The sequence below is a fragment of the Myiozetetes cayanensis genome, unplaced genomic scaffold (genome assembly GCF_022539395.1).
Source record: "Myiozetetes cayanensis isolate MyiCay16 unplaced genomic scaffold, myiCay2020 scf702, whole genome shotgun sequence".
NCBI classification, from domain to species: Eukaryota; Metazoa; Chordata; class Aves; order Passeriformes; family Tyrannidae; genus Myiozetetes; species Myiozetetes cayanensis.
The window spans coordinates 2,313-23,152 of NW_026087968.1; the positions used below are offsets into that span (position 1 = coordinate 2,313).

The 20,840-nt window shown below is 58.5% G+C and overlaps 1 protein-coding gene across 1 annotated transcript; it reads right to left on the reverse strand.

Annotated features, from left to right (window-relative positions):
* Window positions 1-4,326: 4,326 nt before the first annotated feature.
* Window positions 4,327-19,183, reverse strand: LOC126652223 (histone acetyltransferase KAT8; the record flags this gene model as incomplete). Its single annotated transcript, XM_050338893.1, has 6 exons — window positions 4,327-4,831; window positions 5,876-6,030; window positions 10,049-10,199; window positions 13,637-13,730; window positions 17,387-17,527; window positions 19,064-19,183. Coding segments are annotated over 6 exons (726 nt in total), but the record flags the coding sequence as incomplete, so codon positions are not given.
* Window positions 19,184-20,840: the final 1,657 nt, after the last annotated feature.

Here is a 20,840-nt window from a genome sequence, read left to right on the forward strand (position 1 = left end):
GGACACTGGGGTGGCACTGGGCACACTGGGGTGACCCTGGGCACACTGGGGACACTGGGAGTGGCCCTGGGCACACTGGGGACACTGGGGTGACACTGAGCACACTGGGGTGACCCTGGGCACACTGGGGGTGACACTGGGGACACTGGGATGGCCCTGGGCACACTGGGGACACTGGGGGTGGCACTGGGGATGGCACTGGGGACACTGGGGATGGCCCTGGGCACACTGGGAACACTGGGGATGGCACTGGGCACACTGGGGGTGACACTGGGGACACTGGGGACACTGGGATGACCCTGGGCACACTGGGGGTGACACTGGGCACACTGGGGACACTGGGGTGGCACTGGGCACACTGGGGGTGACCCTGGGCACACTGGGGTGACCCTGGGCACCCTGTGGCCCCCCGTGTGACACCGCGGTGTCCCCACAGTGCCACTGGCACCCCCCAAGACGCTGCAGCAGCTGGAGGTGCCCCTGCTGAGCCGGGGTCACTGTGACACTGGGGACACTGGGGGTGACCCTGGGGACACTGGGGGTGACTCTGGGCACACTGGGGTGACCTAGGGACACCGTGGTGTCCCCACAGTGCCACTGCCACCCCCCAAGACGCTGCAGCAGCTGGAGGTGCCCCTGCTGAGCCGGGGTCACTGTCACTGCCTGTACCAGAGAGCGGGGACAGGGACAGGGGACAGCGAGGACGGGCTGGGGACACCCGCGGGGGACACGCTCTGTGCCGGCTTCCCACGGGGACAGCGCGACGCCTGCCAGGTGGGGACACCCCCCTGGCACCCCCTGATGTGTCCTGTCACCCTTGGCACCTTCTGTCGCTCCTTGGCACCTTCTGTCACCCCTTGTCACCTTCTGTCACCTCCTGATGTCTCCTGTCGCCCCTTGTCACCCCCCTGGCACCCCCTGATGTGTCCTGTCAACCCTTGGCACCTTCTGTCACCCCTTGGCACCTTCTGTCACCTCCTGATGTCTCCTGTCGCCCCTTGTCACCCCCCTGGCACCCCCTGATGTGTCCTGTCAACCCTTGGCACCTTCTGTCACCCCTTGGCACCTTCTGTCACCCCTTGTCACCTTCTGTCACCTCCTGATGTCTCCTGTCGCCCCTTGTCACCCCCCTGGCACCCCCTGATGTGTCCTGTCAACCCTTGGCACCTTCTGTCACCCCTTGGCACCTTCTGTCACCTCCTGATGTCTCCTGTCGCTCCTTGTCACCTTCTGTCACTCCTTGTCACCCCCTGGCACAGCCTGGCACCCCCTGATGTGTCCTGTCACTCCTTGTCACCTTCTGTCACCCCCCTGGCACAGCCTGGCACCCCCTGTCACCTTCTGCCACCCCTTGTCACCTTCTGTCACTCCTGTCCCTCTGTCCCCCCAGGGTGACTCAGGAGGTCCCCTGTCCTGCCTGGTGGGTGTCCCTGTGTCACTCCTGTCCCCTCTGTCCCCCCAGGGTGACTCAGGAGGTCCCCTCTCGTGCCTGGTGGGCGGCTCATGACCCCCACGTCACTCCTGTCCCCTCTGTGTCCCCTCTGTCCCCCAGGGTGACTCTGGTGGTCCCCTGTCCTGCCTGGTGGGTGTCCCTGTGTCACTCCTGTCCCCTCTGTCCCCCCAGGGTGACTCAGGAGGTCCCCTCTCGTGCCTGGTGGGTGTCCCTGTGTCACTCCTGTCCCCTCTGTCCCCCCAGGGTGACTCTGGTGGTCCCCTCTCGTGCCTGGTGGGCGGCTCATGACCCCCACGTCACTCCTGTCCCCTCTGTGTCCCCTCTGTGTCCCCCAGGGTGACTCTGGTGGTCCCCTGTCCTGCCTGGTGGGTGTCCCTGTGTCACTCCTGTCCCCTCTGTCCCCCCAGGGTGACTCTGGTGGGTGTCCCTGTGTCACTCCTGTCCCCTCTGTGTCCCCAGGGTGACTCTGGTGGTCCCCTGTCCTGCCTGGTGGGTGGCTCATGACCCCCACGTCACTCCTGTCCCCTCTGTCCCCCCAGGGTGACTCTGGTGGGTGTCCCTGTGTCACTCCTGTCCCCTCTGTCCCCCCAGGGTGACTCAGGAGGTCCCCTGTCCGTGCCTGGTGGGCGGCTCGTGGCTGCTGTGTGATTGTTGTCCCCTCTGTGTCCCCTCTGTCCCCCCAGGGTGACTCTGGTGGTCCCCTCTCCTGCCTGGTGGGTGTCCCTGTGTGATTGTTGTCCCCTCTGTCCCCCCAGGGTGACTCAGGAGGTCCCCTCTCGTGCCTGGTGGGCGGCTCGTGGCTCCTGGCGGGCGTGGTGAGTTGGGGTCACTCGTGCGGGCGGCCGGGGCTGCCGGGGGTCTACACGGGGGTCGCCCCCCACGCCCGCTGGATCCTCAGCGCCGTCCCCGACGCCCCCTGAGGCTCCCCCGGCCCCTCCCCTCCCAAAGACCCCCCGCGGACCCCTGCGAGGGGTGGGACCCCCGAACCCCGCCTGGCCACGCCCACTGCCCCCGGAGGGGGAGGGGCCGCGGGCAGGGCGGGGACCTCCCGGGACCCCCCAGTTCTGATGGTGGTGGTGATGGTGGTGATGGTGGGGGTGCTGGGGGGGTGAGAAACCCCCCGAAATGGGGGGGTGGGAGCCTGAAAAGGGGGTCTGGGGGCCCAAAAATGGGGTCTGGTACCCCAAAAATGGGGTCTGGGATCCCAAAAAGGGGTCCTGGCACCCCAGAAAGGGGGCCTGGGATCCCAAAAGTGACTCGTGGGACCCCAAAAAGGGGTGGTGGGATCCCAAAAAGGGGTCCTGGCACCCCAAAAAGGGGGCCTGGGATCCCAAAAAGGGGTCCTGGCACCCCAAAAACGGGGCCTGGGATCCCAAAAGTGACTCGTGGGACCCCAAAAAGGGGTGGTGGGATCCCAAAAAGGGGTCCTGGCACCCCAAAAAGGGGGCCTGGGATCCCAAAAGGGGTCCTGGCACCCCAAAAATGGGGCCTGGGACCCCAAAAATGGGTACTGGGACCCTAAAAAATGGATCTTGGCACACCAAAATGACTCCTGAGACCTTAAAAGTGACTCGTGGGAACCTCCTGAGACCCCAAAAGTGACTCGTGGGACCCCAAAATGGGTCTGGGACCCCAAAAATGGGGCCTGAGACCCCAAAAGTGACTCGTGGGACCCCCAAAAATGGATCTTGGCATCCCAAAGCAGCTCCTGAGACCCCAGAAGTGACTCGTGGGACCCCAAAATGGGTGGTGGGACCCCAAAAAGGGGTCCTGGCACCCCAAAAAATGGATCTTGGCACCCCAAAGCAGCTCCTGAGACCCCAAAAGTGCCTCGTGGGACCCCAAAGTGGGTGGTGGGACCCCAAAAAGGGGTCCTGGGATCCCAAAAGTGACTCGTGGGACCCCAAAGTGGGTGGTGGGACCCCAAAAATGGGTCCTGAGCCCCCAAAAGTGACTCGTGGGACCCCAAAGTGGGTGGTGGGACCCCAAAAAGGGGTCCTGGGGCTCCCAAAAAGGGGTCCTGGCACCCCAAAAATGGGTCCTGAGCCCCCAAAAGTGACTCGTGGGACCCCAAAATGGGTGGTGGGACCCCAAAACCGGCTCGTGGGACCCCCCAAATTGACTCTTGCACCCCCCAAACCCCCTCAAAAACGCCCCCCCAAATAAACACTCTGAGCACCCCCTGCAACTTCCGCCTTTATTGGGGTCGGGACCCCCCAAATTTGAGGGGGGGGAACACAAAGAGACCCCCAAATTTGAGGGGAGCCGGACCCCAAACTTTGAGGAGGGACACACAGAGACCCCCAAAACTGGGGAGGGGAGTCCCAGGACCCCTAAATTTTGAGGAGGGGAGTCCCAGGACCCCCAAATTTGAGGAGGGGGAGTCCCAAGACCCCCAAATTTGAGGGGGAAACATAAAGACCCCCCCCAAAAAACTGGGAGTGGGAGTCCCAGGACCCCCAAATTTGAGGAGGGGGACACAGAGACCCCAAATTTGAGGAGGGGGAGTCCCAGGACCCCCAAATTTTGAGGGGGAGTCCCAGGACCCCCAAATTTTGAGGAGGGGAGTCCCAGGACCCCCAAATTTGAGGGGGATTCCCAGGACCCCGGATTTGGGGGAGTCCCAGGATCCCCCCCCAAATTTGAGGGGGGGGAAACATAAAGACCCCCCAAAACTGGGAGTGGGAGTCCCAGGACCCCCCCAAATTTGAGGAGGGGGGCACAGAGACCCCCAAATTTTGAGGAGGGGGAGTCCCGAGGACCCCCAAATTTTGAGTGGGAGTCCCTCAGGACCCCCAAATTTTGGAGGAGTGGGAGTCCTGCAGGACCCCCAAATTTGAGGGGGATTCGGGGACCCCCTAAATCTCTGAGGAGGGGGAGTCCCAAGACCCCCCAAATTTGAGGGGGGGAAACATAAAGACCCCCCCCAAAAAACTGGGAGTGGGGGGGGAGTCCCAGGACCCCCCAAATTTGAGGAGGGGGACACAGAGACCCCCAAATTTGAGGAGGGGGAGTCCCAGGACCCCCCAAATTTGAGGGGGGGAGTCCCAGGACCCCCCAAATTTGAGGAGGGGGAGTCCCAGGACCCCCCAAATTTGAGGGGGGGGATTCCCAGGACCCCCCAAATTTTGAGGAGGGGGAGTCACAGGACCCCCAAATTTTAGGAGGGGGAGTCCCAGGACCCCCCAAATTTGAGGAGGGGGAGTCCCAGAACCCCCCAAATTTTGAGGAGGGGGACACAGAGACCCCCAAATTTTGGGGGCCTGGGGGGTCCCAGGGTGGGGGGGGAGGGGCTGGAGACCCCTCCCCAAAATCACTTCTTGGCCACCTTGGCCTGCTTGTGCTTCGGGGGGGCCCAGCGGAGGCAGATGGAGTCCACTGGGGGGGCAATTAACGGCAATTAACGGCTAATTAGGGGGGGTAATTAGGGGGGTAATTAGCCTTAATTAAGGCTAATTAAGGACAATTTCTTGAGGGGGTTCATTAAGGAGGGGGTCTCTGGGGGACCTAATTAAGAGGGGGGGTTTTGGGGGAGGAGTTAATTACCAGGAAAGGCTTAATTAATTAATAATTCCTAAGTGATAATTATTAGTAGTAGTTATTAGTAGTAGTATATTATATGTAATAATTATATATAATATATAGGAATAATTTATAATAATATATGATATATAATAATATATAATACATAAGAATATATCATATACTAGTAATAATAACTATTAATAATTATTAATAATGATAATTAATAATTATTAATATATAATAATTAGATGCATTGTACTATTAACAATTATTAATAACTATTAATAATATATAATACTTATATATAATATATACAAAGAATGTATAAAACACAATACATAATAATATATATTACTTATTATTAATTAGTCTTAATAATAACTAATAATACGTAATATAATTATATATAATTTTTAAATTTTTAATTCTTTAAATTTTTAATTAATATATAATATAGAATAGGCACTAATAATAGATATATATAATATAATATATATAATACATAATAATAGAATACTAGAATAGAATAATAATATAATAGATATATAATATAATATATATAATACATAATAATAGAATAATAGAATAGAATAATAATAGAATAGATATATATAATACATAATAATGAAATACTAGAATAATAGAACAGAATAATACTATAATATATATAATATATAATAGAATAAGAGAAGAATAATATAATATTATAATAAAATAATGAATAATGGAATAATAGATTAATAGAATAATATGATAATAATATAATAGATACATATAATATATACCACACGCTAATAACACACTAATAACAATTAATATTAATTACTAATAATTATTAATCCCAATTAATTAATTAATTAATTAATTAATAATTAATTAGGGGGGCTCAGCACCCACCTGTGATGGGGGGCTTCTTGTACTGGGCGCTCTTGAGGTGCTCCTCGACCAGTTTGGGGGTGACGCAGATGACGTGCTGGCCCTTCCAGTACTTGACCATGTTGAGCGACTGCAGCGTGCTGATGATGTCGGTCTGGGTGATACTGGTCATCTGGCTGGGGAACTGGGGTCACTGGGAGCACTGGGAGGGGCACTGGGAGCACTGGGAAGGGCTGATGATGTCGGTCTGGGTGATACTGGTCATCTGGCTGGGGAACTGGGGTCACTGGGAGCACTGGGAGGGGCACTGGGAGCACTGGGAAGGGCTGATGATGTCGGTCTGGGTGATACTGGTCATCTGGCTGGGGAACTGGGGTCACTGGGAGCACTGGGAGGGGCACTGGGAGCACTGGGAAGGGCTGATGATGTCGGTCTGGGTGATACTGGTCATCTGGCTGGGGAACTGGGGTCACTGGGAGCACTGGGAGGGGCACTGGGAGCACTGGGAAGGGCTGATGATGTCGGTCTGGGTGATACTGGTCATCTGGCTGGGGAACTGGGGTCACTGGGAGCACTGGGAGGGGCACTGGGAGCACTGGGAAGGGCTGATGATGTCGGTCTGGGTGATACTGGTCATCTGGCTGGGGAACTGGGGTCACTGGGAGCACTGGGAGGGGCACTGGGAGCACTGGGAAGGGCTGATGATGTCGGTCTGGGTGATACTGGTCATCTGGCTGGGGAACTGGGGTCACTGGGAGCACTGGGAGGGGCACTGGGAGCACTGGGAAGGGCTGATGATGTCGGTCTGGGTGATACTGGTCATCTGGCTGGGGAACTGGGGTCACTGGGAGCACTGGGAGGGGCACTGGGAGCACTGGGAAGGGCTGATGATGTCGGTCTGGGTGATACTGGTCATCTGGCTGGGGAACTGGGGTCACTGGGAGCACTGGGAGGGGCACTGGGAGCACTGGGAAGGGCTGATGATGTCGGTCGGGTGATACTGGTCATCTGGCTGGGGAACTGGGGTCACTGGGAGCACTGGGAGGGGCACTGGGAGCACTGGGAAGGGCTGATGATGTCGGTCTGGGTGATACTGGTCATCTGGCTGGGGAACTGGGGTCACTGGGAGCACTGGGAGGGGCACTGGGAGCACTGGGAAGGGCTGATGATGTCGCTCGGGGTGATACTGGTCATCTGGCTGGGGAACTGGGGTCACTGGGAGCACTGGGAGGGGCACTGGGAGCACTGGGAAGGGCTGATGATGTCGGTCTGGGTGATACTGGTCATCTGGCTGGGGAACTGGGGTCACTGGGAGCACTGGGAGGGGCACTGGGAGCACTGGGAAGGGCTGATGATGTCATCTGGCTGGGGAACTGGGGTCACTGGGAGCACTGGGAGGGGCACTGGGAGCACTGGGAAGGGCTGATGATGTCGGTCTGGGTGATACTGGTCATCTGGCTGGGGAACTGGGGTCACTGGGAGCACTGGGAGGGCACTGGGAGCACTGGGAAGGGCTGATGATGTCATCTGGCTGGGGAACTGGGGTCACTGGGAGCACTGGGAGGGCACTGGGAGCACTGGGAAGGGCTGATGATGTCGGTCTGGGTGATACTGGTCATCTGGCTGGGGAACTGGGGTCACTGGGAGCACTGGGAGGGCACTGGGAGCACTGGGAAGGGCTGATGATGTCGCTCTGGGTGATACCGGTCATCTGGCTGGGGAACTGGGGTCACTGGGAGCACTGGGAGGGGCACTGGGAGCACTGGGAAGGGCTGATGATGTCGGTCTGGGTGATACTGGTCATCTGGCTGGGGAACTGGGGTCACTGGGAGCACTGGGAGGGGCACTGGGAGCACTGGGAAGGGCTGATGATGTCGGTCTGGGTGATACTGGTCATCTGGCTGGGGAACTGGGGTCACTGGGAGCACTGGGAGGGGCACTGGGAGCACTGGGAAGGGCTGATGATGTCGGTCTGGGTGATACTGGTCATCTGGCTGGGGAACTGGGGTCACTGGGAGCACTGGGAGGGGCACTGGGAGCACTGGGAAGGGCTGATGATGTCGGTCTGGGTGATACTGGTCATCTGGCTGGGGAACTGGGGTCACTGGGAGCACTGGGAGGGGCACTGGGAGCACTGGGAAGGGCTGATGATGTCATCTGGCTGGGGAACTGGGGTCACTGGGAGCACTGGGAGGGGCACTGGGAGCACTGGGAAGGGCTGATGATGCGGTCTGGGTGATACTGGTCATCTGGCTGGGGAACTGGGGTCACTGGGAGCACTGGGAGGGGCACTGGGAGCACTGGGAAGGGCTGATGATGTCATCTGGCTGGGGAACTGGGGTCACTGGGAGCACTGGGAGGGCACTGGGAGCACTGGGAAGGGCTGATGATGTCGGTCTGGGTGATACTGGTCATCTGGCTGGGGAACTGGGGTCACTGGGAGCACTGGGAGGGGCACTGGGAGCACTGGGAAGGGCTGATGATGTCGGTCTGGGTGATACTGGTCATCTGGCTGGGGAACTGGGGTCACTGGGAGCACTGGGAGGGGCACTGGGAGCACTGGGAAGGGCTGATGATGTCGGTCTGGGTGATACTGGTCATCTGGCTGGGGAACTGGGGTCACTGGGAGCACTGGGAGGGGCACTGGGAGCACTGGGAAGGGCTGATGATGTCGGTCTGGGTGATACTGGTCATCTGGCTGGGGAACTGGGGTCACTGGGAGCACTGGGAGGGGCACTGGGAGCACTGGGAAGGGCTGATGATGTCGGTCTGGGTGATACTGGTCATCTGGCTGGGGAACTGGGGTCACTGGGAGCACTGGGAGGGGCACTGGGAGCACTGGGAAGGGCTGATGATGTCGGTCTGGGTGATACTGGTCATCTGGCTGGGGAACTGGGGTCACTGGGAGCACTGGGAGGGCACTGGGAGCACTGGGAAGGGCTGATGATGTCGGTCTGAGTGATACTGGTCATCTGGCTGGGGAACTGGGGTCACTGGGAGCACTGGGAGGGGCACTGGGAGCACTGGGAAGGGCTGATGATGTCGGTCTGGGTGATACTGGTCATCTGGCTGGGGAACTGGGGTCACTGGGAGCACTGGGAGGGGCACTGGGAGCACTGGGAAGGGCTGATGATGTCGGTCTGGGTGATACTGGTCATCTGGCTGGGGAACTGGGGTCACTGGGAGCACTGGGAGGGGCACTGGGAGCACTGGGAAGGGCTGATGATGTCGGTCTGGGTGATACTGGTCATCTGGCTGGGGAACTGGGGTCACTGGGAGCACTGGGAGGGGCACTGGGAGCACTGGGAAGGGCTGATGATGTCGGTCTGGGTGATACCGGTCATCTGGCTGGGGAACTGGGGTTACTGGGAGCACTGGGAGGAGTCACTGGGAGCACTGGGAGGGGCACTGGTCATCTGGCTGGGGAACTGGGAGCACTGGGAGCTCATCTGTCCTATACTGGGAGCACTGGGAGCACTGGGAGGAGTCACTGGGAGCACTGGTAGGGGCACTGGGAGCTCGTCTGTCCCATACTGGGAGCACTGGGAGGAGTCACTGGGAGCACTGGGAGGGGTCACAGGGTCTCCAACAGCCCCCACAACCCCCCGTTACTGGTCTTACTGGGAGGCTACTGGTCATACTGGTGGGATACTAGTGATCATACTGGGAAGCTACTTGTCTTACTGGGAGGCTACTGGTGATACTGAGAGGCTACTGGTGTTACTGGGATGTTACTGGTGTTACTGGGACGTTACTGGTGCCCCGGAAGTCCCTGAGGATCTCCAGCAGCACCCAGGACCAGTTACTGGGGACACCCCTCTACTGGTCTGTACTGGTCTATACTGGTTTATACTGGTCTATACTGGTCTGTACTGGTTTATACTGGTCTCACCTGAGGTCCTTGATGGAGAGGGTGCCCCGGAAGTCCCTGAGGATCTCCAGCAGCACCCAGGACCAGTTACTGGGGACACCCCTCTACTGGTCTATACTGGTCTGTACTGGTCTATACTGGTTTATACTGGTCTGTACTGGTCTCACCTGAGGTCCTTGATGGAGAGGGTGCCCCGGAAGTCCCTGAGGATCTCCAGCAGCACCCAGGACCAGTTACTGGGGACACCCCTCTACTGGTCTGTACTGGTCTATACTGATCTATACTGGTTTATACTGGTCTATACTGGTCTGTACTGGTCTCACCTGAGGTCCTTGATGGAGAGGGTGCCCCGGAAGTCCCTGAGGATCTCCAGCAGCACCCAGGACCAGTAGCTCCGGTAGCTCAGCTTGCCCAGGTCCGACAGCGGCTTCTCCGGGGACCCCACGGTGCTCTCCAGCTTGGACAGCTCGTAACCTGACCCCAAAAACACCCTCAGGGACCCCAAAATCACCCTCAGGGACCCCAAAATCCAACTCAGGGACCCCAAAAACCAACTCAGGGACCCCCAAAACACCCTGGGACCCCCCCAAAAACCCCCTGGAACCCAAAAAAACATCCTGGAATCCCAAAAACACCTCAAAACCACCCCCAAATCCCCCCCAGGGACCCCACGGTGCTCTCCAGCTTGGACAGCTCGTAACCTGACCCCAAAAACACCCTCAGGGACCCCAAAATCACAACTCAGGGACCCCAAAATCCAACTCAGGGACCCCAAAAACCCCCTGGAACCCCCAAAACACCTCAAACCCACCCCCAAATCCCCCCCAGGGACCCCACGGTGCTCTCCAGCTTGGACAGCTCGGAACCTGACCCCAAAAACACCCCAAAAACCCCTCAGGGACCCCAGAATCACCTTCAGGGACCCCAAAAACCCCTCAGGGACCCCAAAATCCAACTCAGGGACCCCAAAAACCCCCTCAGGGACCCCAAAATCACCCTCAGGGACCCCAAATCCAACTCCCAGCCTGGACCCCAACAAAGCACCCATCAGGGACCCCAAAAGCCCCTCAGGGACCCCAAAACTCCCAACTCAGGGACCCCAAGAAACACCCTCAGGGACCCCAAAAACACCCTCAGGGACCCCAAAAACCACCTCAGGGACCCCAAATCCAACTCAGGGACCCCAAAAACACCCTGGAACCCCAAAACCCCCAAAACCACCCCCAAATCCCCAGGGACCCCACGGTGCTCTCCAGCTTGGACAGCTCGGAACCTGACCCCAAAAACACCCTCAGGGACCCCAAAATCCAACTCAGGGACCCCGAAAACCCCCTCAGGGACCCCAAAATCCCCTCAGGGACCCCAAAATCCAACTCAGGGACCCCAAAAACACCCTGGAACCCCAAAACCCCCAAAACCACCCCCAAATCCCCCCCAGGGACCCCACGGTGCTCTCCAGCTTGGACAGCTCGGAACCTGACCCCAAAAACACCCTCAGGGACCCCAAAATCCAACTCAGGGACCCCAAAAACACCCTCAGGGACCCCAAAATCCAACTCAGGGACCCCAAAATCCAACTCAGGGACCCCAAAAACCCCCTGGAACCCCCAAAACACCCCAAAACCACCCCAATCCCCAGGGACCCCACGGTGCTCTCCAGCTTGGACAGCTCATAACCTACACAGGGACCCCAAAAACACCCTCAGGGACCCCAAAATCCAACTCAGGGACCCCAAAAACCCCTCAGGGACCCCAAAAACACCCTCAGGGACCCCAAAATCCAACTCAGGGACCCCAAAAACACCCTCAGGGACCCCAAAATCCCTCAGGGACCCCAAAATCCAACTCAGGGACCCCAAAAACACCCTCAGGGACCCCAAAAACCCCTCAGGGACCCCAAAAACACCCGCAGGGACCCCAAAAACCCCTGGAACCTCCAAAACCTCAGGACCCCAAAAACCCCTCAGGGACCCCAAAATCCAACTCAGGGACCCCAAAAACACCCGCAGGGACCCCAAAAACCCCCTGGAACCTCCAAAACACCCCAAAAACCCCTCAGGGACCCCAAAATCCAACTCAGGGACCCCAAAAACCCCTCAGGGACCCCAAAAACCCCTTTTCTGACCCCAAATCCTCTTCTTTTTGTGTCCCTCCTCCTCATTTGGGACCCCCCCCATTTTAGGGGACCCCCTCCACGATTTTGGGGTCCCCCTTCGATTTTGGGGTCCCCCCCAAACCCCCCCTTTCTGATCCTAAAACCCCCCTTTTCTGACCTCAAACCCCCCTTTTCTGACCCCAAACCCCCCTTTTTTGACCCCAAGTCCCCCTATTTTGTGACCTCCCCTCCCCATTTGGGATCCCCATTTCAAGGGACCCCTCCCCATTTCAGGGTCCCCCGATTCAGGGTCCCCAATTCCTTCAGACACCCCCAAATTCCACCCTTTTAGGACCCCAAATCCCCCTTTCTGACCCCAAATCCCCTCTTTGTGACCCTCCCCCATTTCAGACCCCCATTTCAGGGTTCCCCCTATTTTGGGGTCCCCAATTCCCTCAGACACCCCCAAACTCCCCAAACTCCCCCTTTTCTGACCCTAAACCCCCTTTTGTGACCCCAAACCCCCTTTTTTGTCCCCCTCCCCATTTCAGACCCCCATTTTAAGGGACCCCTCCCCATTTCAAGGGACCCCCTCCCCATTTCAGGGTTCCCCGATTTTAGGGTCCCCCCAATTCCTTCAGACACCCCCCAAATTCCACCCTTTTAGGACCCCAAATCCCCCTTTTCTGACCCCAAATCCTCTTCTTTTTGTGTCCCTCCTCCTCATTTGGGACCCCCCCCCATTTTAGGGGACCCCCTCCCCGATTTCGGGGCCTCCCCTGATTTTGGGGTCCCCTCCAAACCCCCCTTTCTGATCCTAAAACTCCCCTTTTCTGACCCCAAACCCCCTATTTTGTGACCTCCCCTCTCCCCATTTGGGACCCCCATTTCAAGGGACCCCTCCCCATTTCAGGGTCCCCCCGATTTTGGGGTCCCCCAATTCCCTCAGACACCCCCAAATTCCACCCTTTTAGGACCCCAAATCCCCTTTCTGACCCCAAATCCCCCTCTTTGTGACCCTCCCCCATTTCAGACCCCCATTTTAAGGGACCCCCTCCCCATTTCAGGGTCCTCCCCTATTTTAGGGTCCCCCAATTCCTTCAGACACCCCCAAATTCCACCCTTTTAGGACCCCAAATCCCCTTTCTGACCCCAAATCCCCTATTTTGTTCCCCTCCCCCATTTCAGACCCCCCATTTTAAGGGACCCCTCCCCGATTTCGGGGCCTCTCCCCGATTTTGGGGTCCCCCAAACCCCCTTTCTGATCCTAAAACTCCCCTTTGTGACCCCAAACCCCCTTTTCTGACCCCAAATCCCCCTTTCTGACCCCAAATCCCCTTTTTTGTCCCCCTACCCCCATTTGAGGACCCCCATTTTAAAGGACCCCTCCCCATTTCAGGATCCCCTCCCTGATTTTGGGGTCCCCCAATTCCCTCAGACACCCCCAAACTCCCCAAATTCCTCCTTTTGTGACCCCAACCCCCTTTGTGACCCCAAACCCCCTTTCTGACCCCAAACCCCCTTTTTGTTCCCCTCCGCCCATTTCAGACCCCCCATTTTAAAGGACCCCCTCCCGATTTTGGGGTCCCTCCCCCTATTCTGGGGTCCCCCAATTCCCTCAGACACCCCCAAACTCCCCCAAACTCCCCTTTTCTGACCCTAAACCCCCCTTTTGTGACCCCAAACCCCCTTTGTGACCCCAAACCCCCTTTTTGTTCCCTCCCCCATTTCGGACCCCCATTTTAAGGACCCCCCATTTAGGGCCCCCTCCCCGATTTTGGGGCCCCCTCCCGATTTTGGGGTCCCCCCCACTCACTGAAGGCGATGAGGAACTTCCCGTAGCCCCGTCTCTGGTAGGGGGGCAGGGTGAGGATGCAGGCCACGTTGTTCCCGTCGGGGGACTCCTTCTCCTGGGGGGGAGGGGACATTTGGGGACATTTAGGGACACAATCCCAATCCCCTCTGATGTCCCCAAATCCCCTCTGATGTCCCCAAATCCCCTCTGATGTCCCCAAATCATCCCAATCTCCCCAGTGTCCCCAAATCCCCCCAAATCCCCTCAATGTCCCCAAATCTCTCCAATGTCCCCCAATCCCCTCTGATGTCCCCAAATCCCCTCTGATGTCCCCAAATCATCCCAATCCCCCCCAATGTCCCCAAATCCCCCCCCAATGTTCCCAAATCCCCTCTGATGTCCCCAAATCCCCTCTGATGTCCCCAAATCATCCCAATCCCCTCGATGTCCTCGAATCCCCTCTGATGTCCCCAAATCCCCTCTAATATCCCCAACATCCCCCAATGTCCCCAAATCCCCCCAGTGTCCCCAAATCCCCCAAATGTCCCCAACATCCCCTAATGTCCCCAAATCCTCCCCAATGTCCCCAAATCCCCCAATGTCCCCAAATTCCCTCTGATGTCCCCAAATCCCCTCGATGTCCCCAATGTCCCCAAATCCCCCCCAATGTCCCCAAATCCCCCTGATGTCCCCAAATCCCCCCAAATCCCCCCAATGTCCCCAAATCCCCCCAGTGTCCCCAAATCCCCTCAATGTCCCCAAATCCCCTCTGATGTCCCCAAATCCCCCCAAATGTCCCCAAATCCCCTCTGATGTCCCCAAATCCCCCCCAATGTCCCCAAATCCCCTCTGATGTCCCCAAATCCCCTCCGATGTCCCCAAATCTTCTCTGATGTCCCCAAATCCCCCCCAATGTCCCCAAATCATCCCAATCCCCCCCAATGTCCCCAAATCCCCTCCGATGTCCCCAAATCCCCCCAAATGTCCCCAACACCCTCAATGTCCCCAAATCCCCTCTGATGTCCCTGGGGGACATCAGGGAGGATTGGAGGGAGGTGGCACAGGTGACACAGGTGAGCTCACACAGGTGACACAGGGGAAGTGACACAGGTGACACAGGGGAGGTGACACAGGTGACACAGGGGAGGTGACAGGGGAGGTGGCACAGGTGACACAGGTGACACAGGTGAGCTCACACAGGTGACACAGGTGAGGTGACACAGGTGACACAGGTGAGCTCACACAGGTGACACAGGGGAGGTGGCACAGGTGACACAGGTGAGCTCACACAGGTGACACAGGTGAGCTCACACAGGTGACACAGGGGAGGTGGCACAGGTGACACAGGTGACACAGGTGAGCTCACACAGGTGACACAGGTGACACAGGTGAGCTCACACAGGTGACACAGGGGAGGTGGCACAGGTGACACAGGTGAGCTCACACAGGTGACACGGGAGATGGCACAGGTGACACAGGTGACACAGGTGAGGTGACACAGGTGACACAGGTGAGCTCACACAGGTGACACAGGTGAGGTGACACAGGTGAGCTCACACAGGTGACACAGGCAATCCAGGGGAGGTGGCACAGGTGACACAGGTGACACAGGTGAGCTCACACAGGTGACACAGGTGACACAGGTGAGCTCACACAGGTGACACAGGGGAGGTGACACAGGTGACACAGGTAACGCAGGTGAGGTGACAGGGGAGCTCACAAAGGTGACACAGGTAACGCAGAGGAGGTGGTACAGGTGACACAGGTGAGGTGACAGGTGACACAGGTGAGCTCACACAGGTGACACAGGTGACACAGGTGAGCTCACACAGGTGACACAGGGGAGGTGACACAGGTGACACAGGTAACGCAGGTGAGGTGACAGGGGAGCTCACAAAGGTGACACAGGTAACGCAGAGGAGGTGGTACAGGTGACACAGGTGAGGTGACACAGGTGACACAAGTGAGCTCACACAGGTGACACAGGTGACACAGGGGAGGTGGCACAGGTGACACAGGTGACACAGGTGACACAGGTGACACAGGGGAGGTGGCACAGGTGACACAGGTGAGCTCACACAGGTGACACGGGAGGTGGCACAGATGACACAGGTGACACAGGTGAGCTCACACAGGTGACACAGGGGAGGTGACACAGGTGACACAGGGGAGGTGACACAGGGGAGGTGGCACAGGTGACACAGGTGACACAGGTGAGCTCACACAGGTGACACAGGTGAGCGCACACAGGTGACACAGGCAATCCAGGGGAGGTGGCACAGGTGACACAGGTGAGCTCACACAGGTGACACAGGGGAGGTGACACAGGGGAGATGGCACAGGTGACACAGGGGAGCTCACACAGGTGACACAGGTGAGGTGACAGGGGAGGTGACACAGGTGACACAGGTGAGCTCACACAGGTGACACAGGTGAGGTGACACAGGTGAGCTCACACAGGTGACACAGGTGAGCTCACACAGGTGACACAGGTGACACAGGGGAGATGGCACAGGTGACACAGGTGACACAGGGGAGGTGGCACAGGTGACACAGGTGACACAGGTGAGCTCACACAGGTGACACAGGTGAGCTCACACAGGTGACACAGGTGAGCTCACACAGGTGACACAGGCAATCCAGGGGAGGTGGCACAGGTGACACAAAGCTCACACAGGTGACACAGGTGAGCTCACACAGGTGACACAGGTGAGCTCACACAGGTGACACAGGGGAGGTGGCACAGGTGACACAGGTGAGCTCACACAGGTGACACAGGGGAGGTGACACAGGTGACACAGGTGAGCTCACACAGGTGACACAGGGGAGGTGGCACAGGTGACACAAAGCTCACACAGGTGACACAGGTGAGCTCACACAGGTGACACAGGTGAGCTCACACAGGTGACACAGGGGAGGTGGCACAGGTGACACAGGTGAGCTCACACAGGTGACACAGGGGAGGTGACACAGGTGACACAGGTGAGCTCACACAGGTGACACAGGGGAGGTGACAGGGGAGGTGGCACAGGTGACACAGGTGACACAGGTGAGCTCACACAGGTGACACAGGTGAGCTCACACAGGTGACACAGGTGACACAGGTGAGCTCACACAGGTGACACAGGGGAGGTGGCACAGGTGACACAGGTGACACAGGGGAGGTGGCACAGGTGACACAGGTGAGCTCACACAGGTGACACAGGTGAGCTCACACAGGTGACACAGGGGAGGTGGCACAGGTGACACAAAGCTCACACAGGTGACACAGGTGAGCTCACACAGGTGACACAGGTGAGCTCACACAGGTGACACAGGGAGGTGGCTAGGTGACACAGGTGAGCTCACACAGGTGACACAGGGGAGGTGACACAGGTGACACAGGTGAGCTCACACAGGTGACACAGGGGAGGTGGCACAGGTGACACAGGTGAGCTCACACAGGTGACACAGGGGAGGTGGCACAGGTGACACAGGTGAGCTCACACAGGTGACACAGGCAACCCAGGGGAGGTGGCACAGGTGACACAGGGGAGGTGACACAGGTGAGCTCACACAGGTGACACAGGTGACACAGGTGAGGTGACACAGGTGACACAGGGAGGTGACACAGGTGACACAGGGGAGGTGACACAGGTGACACAGGGAGGTGACACAGGTGAGCTCACACAGGTGACACAGGCAATGCAGGGGAGGTGGCACAGGTGACACAGGTGACAGGGGCAGACAGGGGGTGGCACAGGTGACCCAGGTGACCCCAGGTGAGCCCACCTTTGAGAAGTACCCCACGATGTGGGCTCCGTGCCGGTCGACCTCGGTGAGCAGGTAGAACACGAAGGGCTCCACGTCGAAGTAGAGGGTCTTGTGGTCCAGGAACAGCTTGGCCAGCAGGCACAGGTTCTGGCAGTAGATCTGGGGGAGCACAGGTGAGTCAGAAACCCCCCCAGGTGTGTCACCAACCCCCCAGGTGTGTTTGAACCCCCCCAGGTGTGTCCCCAACCCCCCAGGTGTGTCCCCAACCCCCAGGTGTGTTTGAACCCCCCCTCCCAGCAGGCACAGGTTCTGGCAGTAGATCTGGGGGGGCACAGGTGAGTCAGAAACCCCCCAGGTGTGTCCCCAACCCCCAGGTGTGTCCCCAACCCCCCAGGTGTGTCCCCAACCCCCCCAGGTGTGTCACCAAGCCCCCCAGGTGTGTCAGAAACCCCCCAGGTGTGTCATCAGCCACCCCAGGTGAGTCACCAACCCCCCAGGTGTGTCCCCAACCCCCAGGTGTTCAGAAACCCCCAGGTGTGTCCCCAGCCCCCAGGTGTGTCAGAAACCCCCAGGTGTGTCAGAAACCCCCAGGTGTGTCCCCACCCCCAGGTGTGTCCCCAAACCCCCAGGTGTGTCAGAAACCCCCAGGTGTGTCCCACACCCCCAGGTGTGTCCCCAAACCCCCCAGGTGTGTCAGAACCCCCCAGGTGTGTCCCCACCCCCAGGTGTGTCCCCAGCCCCCAGGTGTGTCCCAACCCCCAGGTGTGTCCCCAGCCCCCAGGTGTGTCCCCAACCCCCAGGTGTGTCAGCCCCCAGTGTCACCCCCCAGGTGTGTCCCCAACCCCCAGGTGTGTCACCAGCCCCCAGGTGTGTCCCCAACCCCCCAGGTGTGTCAAGCCCCCAGTGTACCCCCCAGGTGTGTCACCAACCCCCAGGTGTGTCCCCAACCCCCAGGTGTGTCACCAAACCCCCAGGTGTGTCCCCAACCCCCAGGTGTGTCCACCCCCAGGTGTGCCCCCAGGTGTGCCTCAACCCCCAGGTGTGTCACCAACCCCCAGGTATATTGTTTAACCCCCAGGTATATTTTTAACCCCCCAGGTGTATTTTTAACCCCCAGGTGTGCTTTAAACCCCCAGGTCCATTTAAGCCCCCCAGGTGTGTTTTTAACCCCCCAGGTATATTTTTACCCCCAGGTGTGTTTAACCCCCAGGTCCATTTTAACTCCCCAGGTATATTTTTAACCCCCGGTCCATTTAACCCCTCCAGGTCCATTTTACCCCCCAGGTATATTTTTAACCCTCCCAGGTGTGTTTTTAACCCCCAGGTCCATTTTAACCCCCAGGTGTGTTTTTAACCCCTCCAGGTTCATTTTAACCCTCCCAGGTATATTTTTACCCCCCCAGGTGTGTTTTTAACCCCCAGGTCCATTTTAACCCCCCAGGTGTGTCCCCAACCCCCGATCCATTTTAACCCCCAGATCCATTTTAACCCCCAGGTCCATTTTAACCCCCCAGATCCATTTTAACCCCCCAGGTCCATTTTAACCCCCCAGATCCATTTTAACCCCCTAGGTCCATTTTAACCCCCCAGGTATATTTTTAAACCCTCCAGGTCCATTTTAACCCCCAGGTCCATTTTAACCCCCAGGTGTGTCCCCAACCCCCAGTGTGTGTTTAGCCTCTCCCCACCCCGTACCTTGTGGTCCTTGCCGTCCACCTCGTAGACCGAGATGTTGCTCTTGCGGTAAATCTCCCGCCCCGGCGGCTGCCGCCACTGGCACTGCCCCTGGGGGGCACAGGTGGGCACCAGGTGAGGCCAGGTGTGCCCCAGGTGTGTCCAGGTGTGCCCCAGGTAAGCCCAGGTGTGCCCAGGTGAACCCCAGGTGTACCCCAGGTGTGCCCAGGTGGATCAAGGTGTCCCCCAGGTGTGCCCAGGTGGATCAAGGTGTCCCCCAGGTGTGCCCAGGTGTGTCCCAGGTAAGTCCAGGTGAGCCCCAGGTGGATCAATGTTTGTCCCAGGTGTGCCCAGGTGAACCCCACGTGTGCCCCAGGTGAATCAAGGTGTGCCCCAGGTGTGCCCAGGTGGATGTCAGATGTGCCCAGGTGAGCCCCAGGTGTGCCCAGGTGTGCCCCAGGTGGATCAAGGTGTGTCCCAGGTGAGCCCAGGTGAACCCCAGGTGTGCCCAGGTGGATGTCAGGTGTGCCCAGGTGAGCCCCAGGTGTGCCCAGGTGTGCCCCAGGTGGATCAAGGTGTGTCCCAGGTGTGCCCAGGTGAGCCCCAGGTGTGCCCAGGTGAACCCCAGTAAGTCCAGGTGAGGCCAGGTCGATCAAGGTGTGTCCCAGGTGTGTCCCAGGTGTGTCCCAGGTGTGCCCCAGGTGTGCCCAGGTGTGGCCCAGGTGGATCAAGGTGTGTCCCAGGTGAGCCCAGGTGAACCCCAGGTGGATCAAGGTGTGCCCAGGTGACCCCCAGGTGTGCCCCAGATGTGCCCAGGTGTCCCCCAGGTGTGCCCAGGTGAACCCCAGGTGTACCCCAGGTGTGCCCAGGTGAACCCCAGGTGAACCCCAGGTGTGCCCAGGTGAACCCCAGGTGTGCCCAGGTGACCCCAGGTGTGCCCAGGTGACCCAGGTGAACCCCAGGTGTGCCCAGGTGAACCCCAGGTGTGCCCAGGTGACCCCAGGTGTGCCCAGGTGCCCAGTGACCCCAGGTGTGCCCAGGTGAACCCCAGGTGTACCCCAGGTGTGCCCAGGTGAACCCCAGGTGAACCCCAGGTGAGCCCCAGATGTGCCCAGGCGTGCCCCAGGTGGATCAAGGTGAGCCCCAGGTGGATCCAAGGTTTGTCCCAGGTGTGCCCAGGTGACCCCCAGGTGTGCCCCAGATGTGCCCAGGTGAACCCCAGGTGTGCCCAGGTGAACCCCAGGTGTACCCCAGGTGTGCCCAGGTGACCCCAGGTGAACCCCAGGTGTGCCCAGGTGACCCCCAGGTGTGCCCAGGTGACCCCAGGTGAACCCCAGGTGTGCCCAGGTGAACCCCAGGTGTGCCCAGGTGACCCCCAGGTGTGCCCCAGATGTGCCCAGGTGACCCCAGGTGAACCCTAGGTGTGCCCAGATGAGCCCCAGGTAAGTCCAGGTGAGCCCCAGGTAAGTCCAGGTGAGCCCCAGATGTGCCCAGGTGGATCAAGGTGTCCCCAGGTGTGCCCAGGTGGATGTCAGGTGTGCCCAAGTGTTCCCCAGGTAAGCCCAGTTGTGCCCCAGGTGCCCCCCAGGTCTATCCCAAGTGTCCCCAGGTGTATCCCAGGTGCCTCCCCTCCCCCAGGTGCCCCAGGTCTATCCCAGGTGTGTCCCAGGTGCCCCCAGGTGTGTCTCCCTCCCCAGGTGTATCCCAGGTGTCTCCCCCTCCCCAGGTGTATCCCAGGTGTCTCCCCCTCCCCAGGTGTATCCCAGGTGTCTCCCCCCTCCCCAGGTGTATCCCAGGT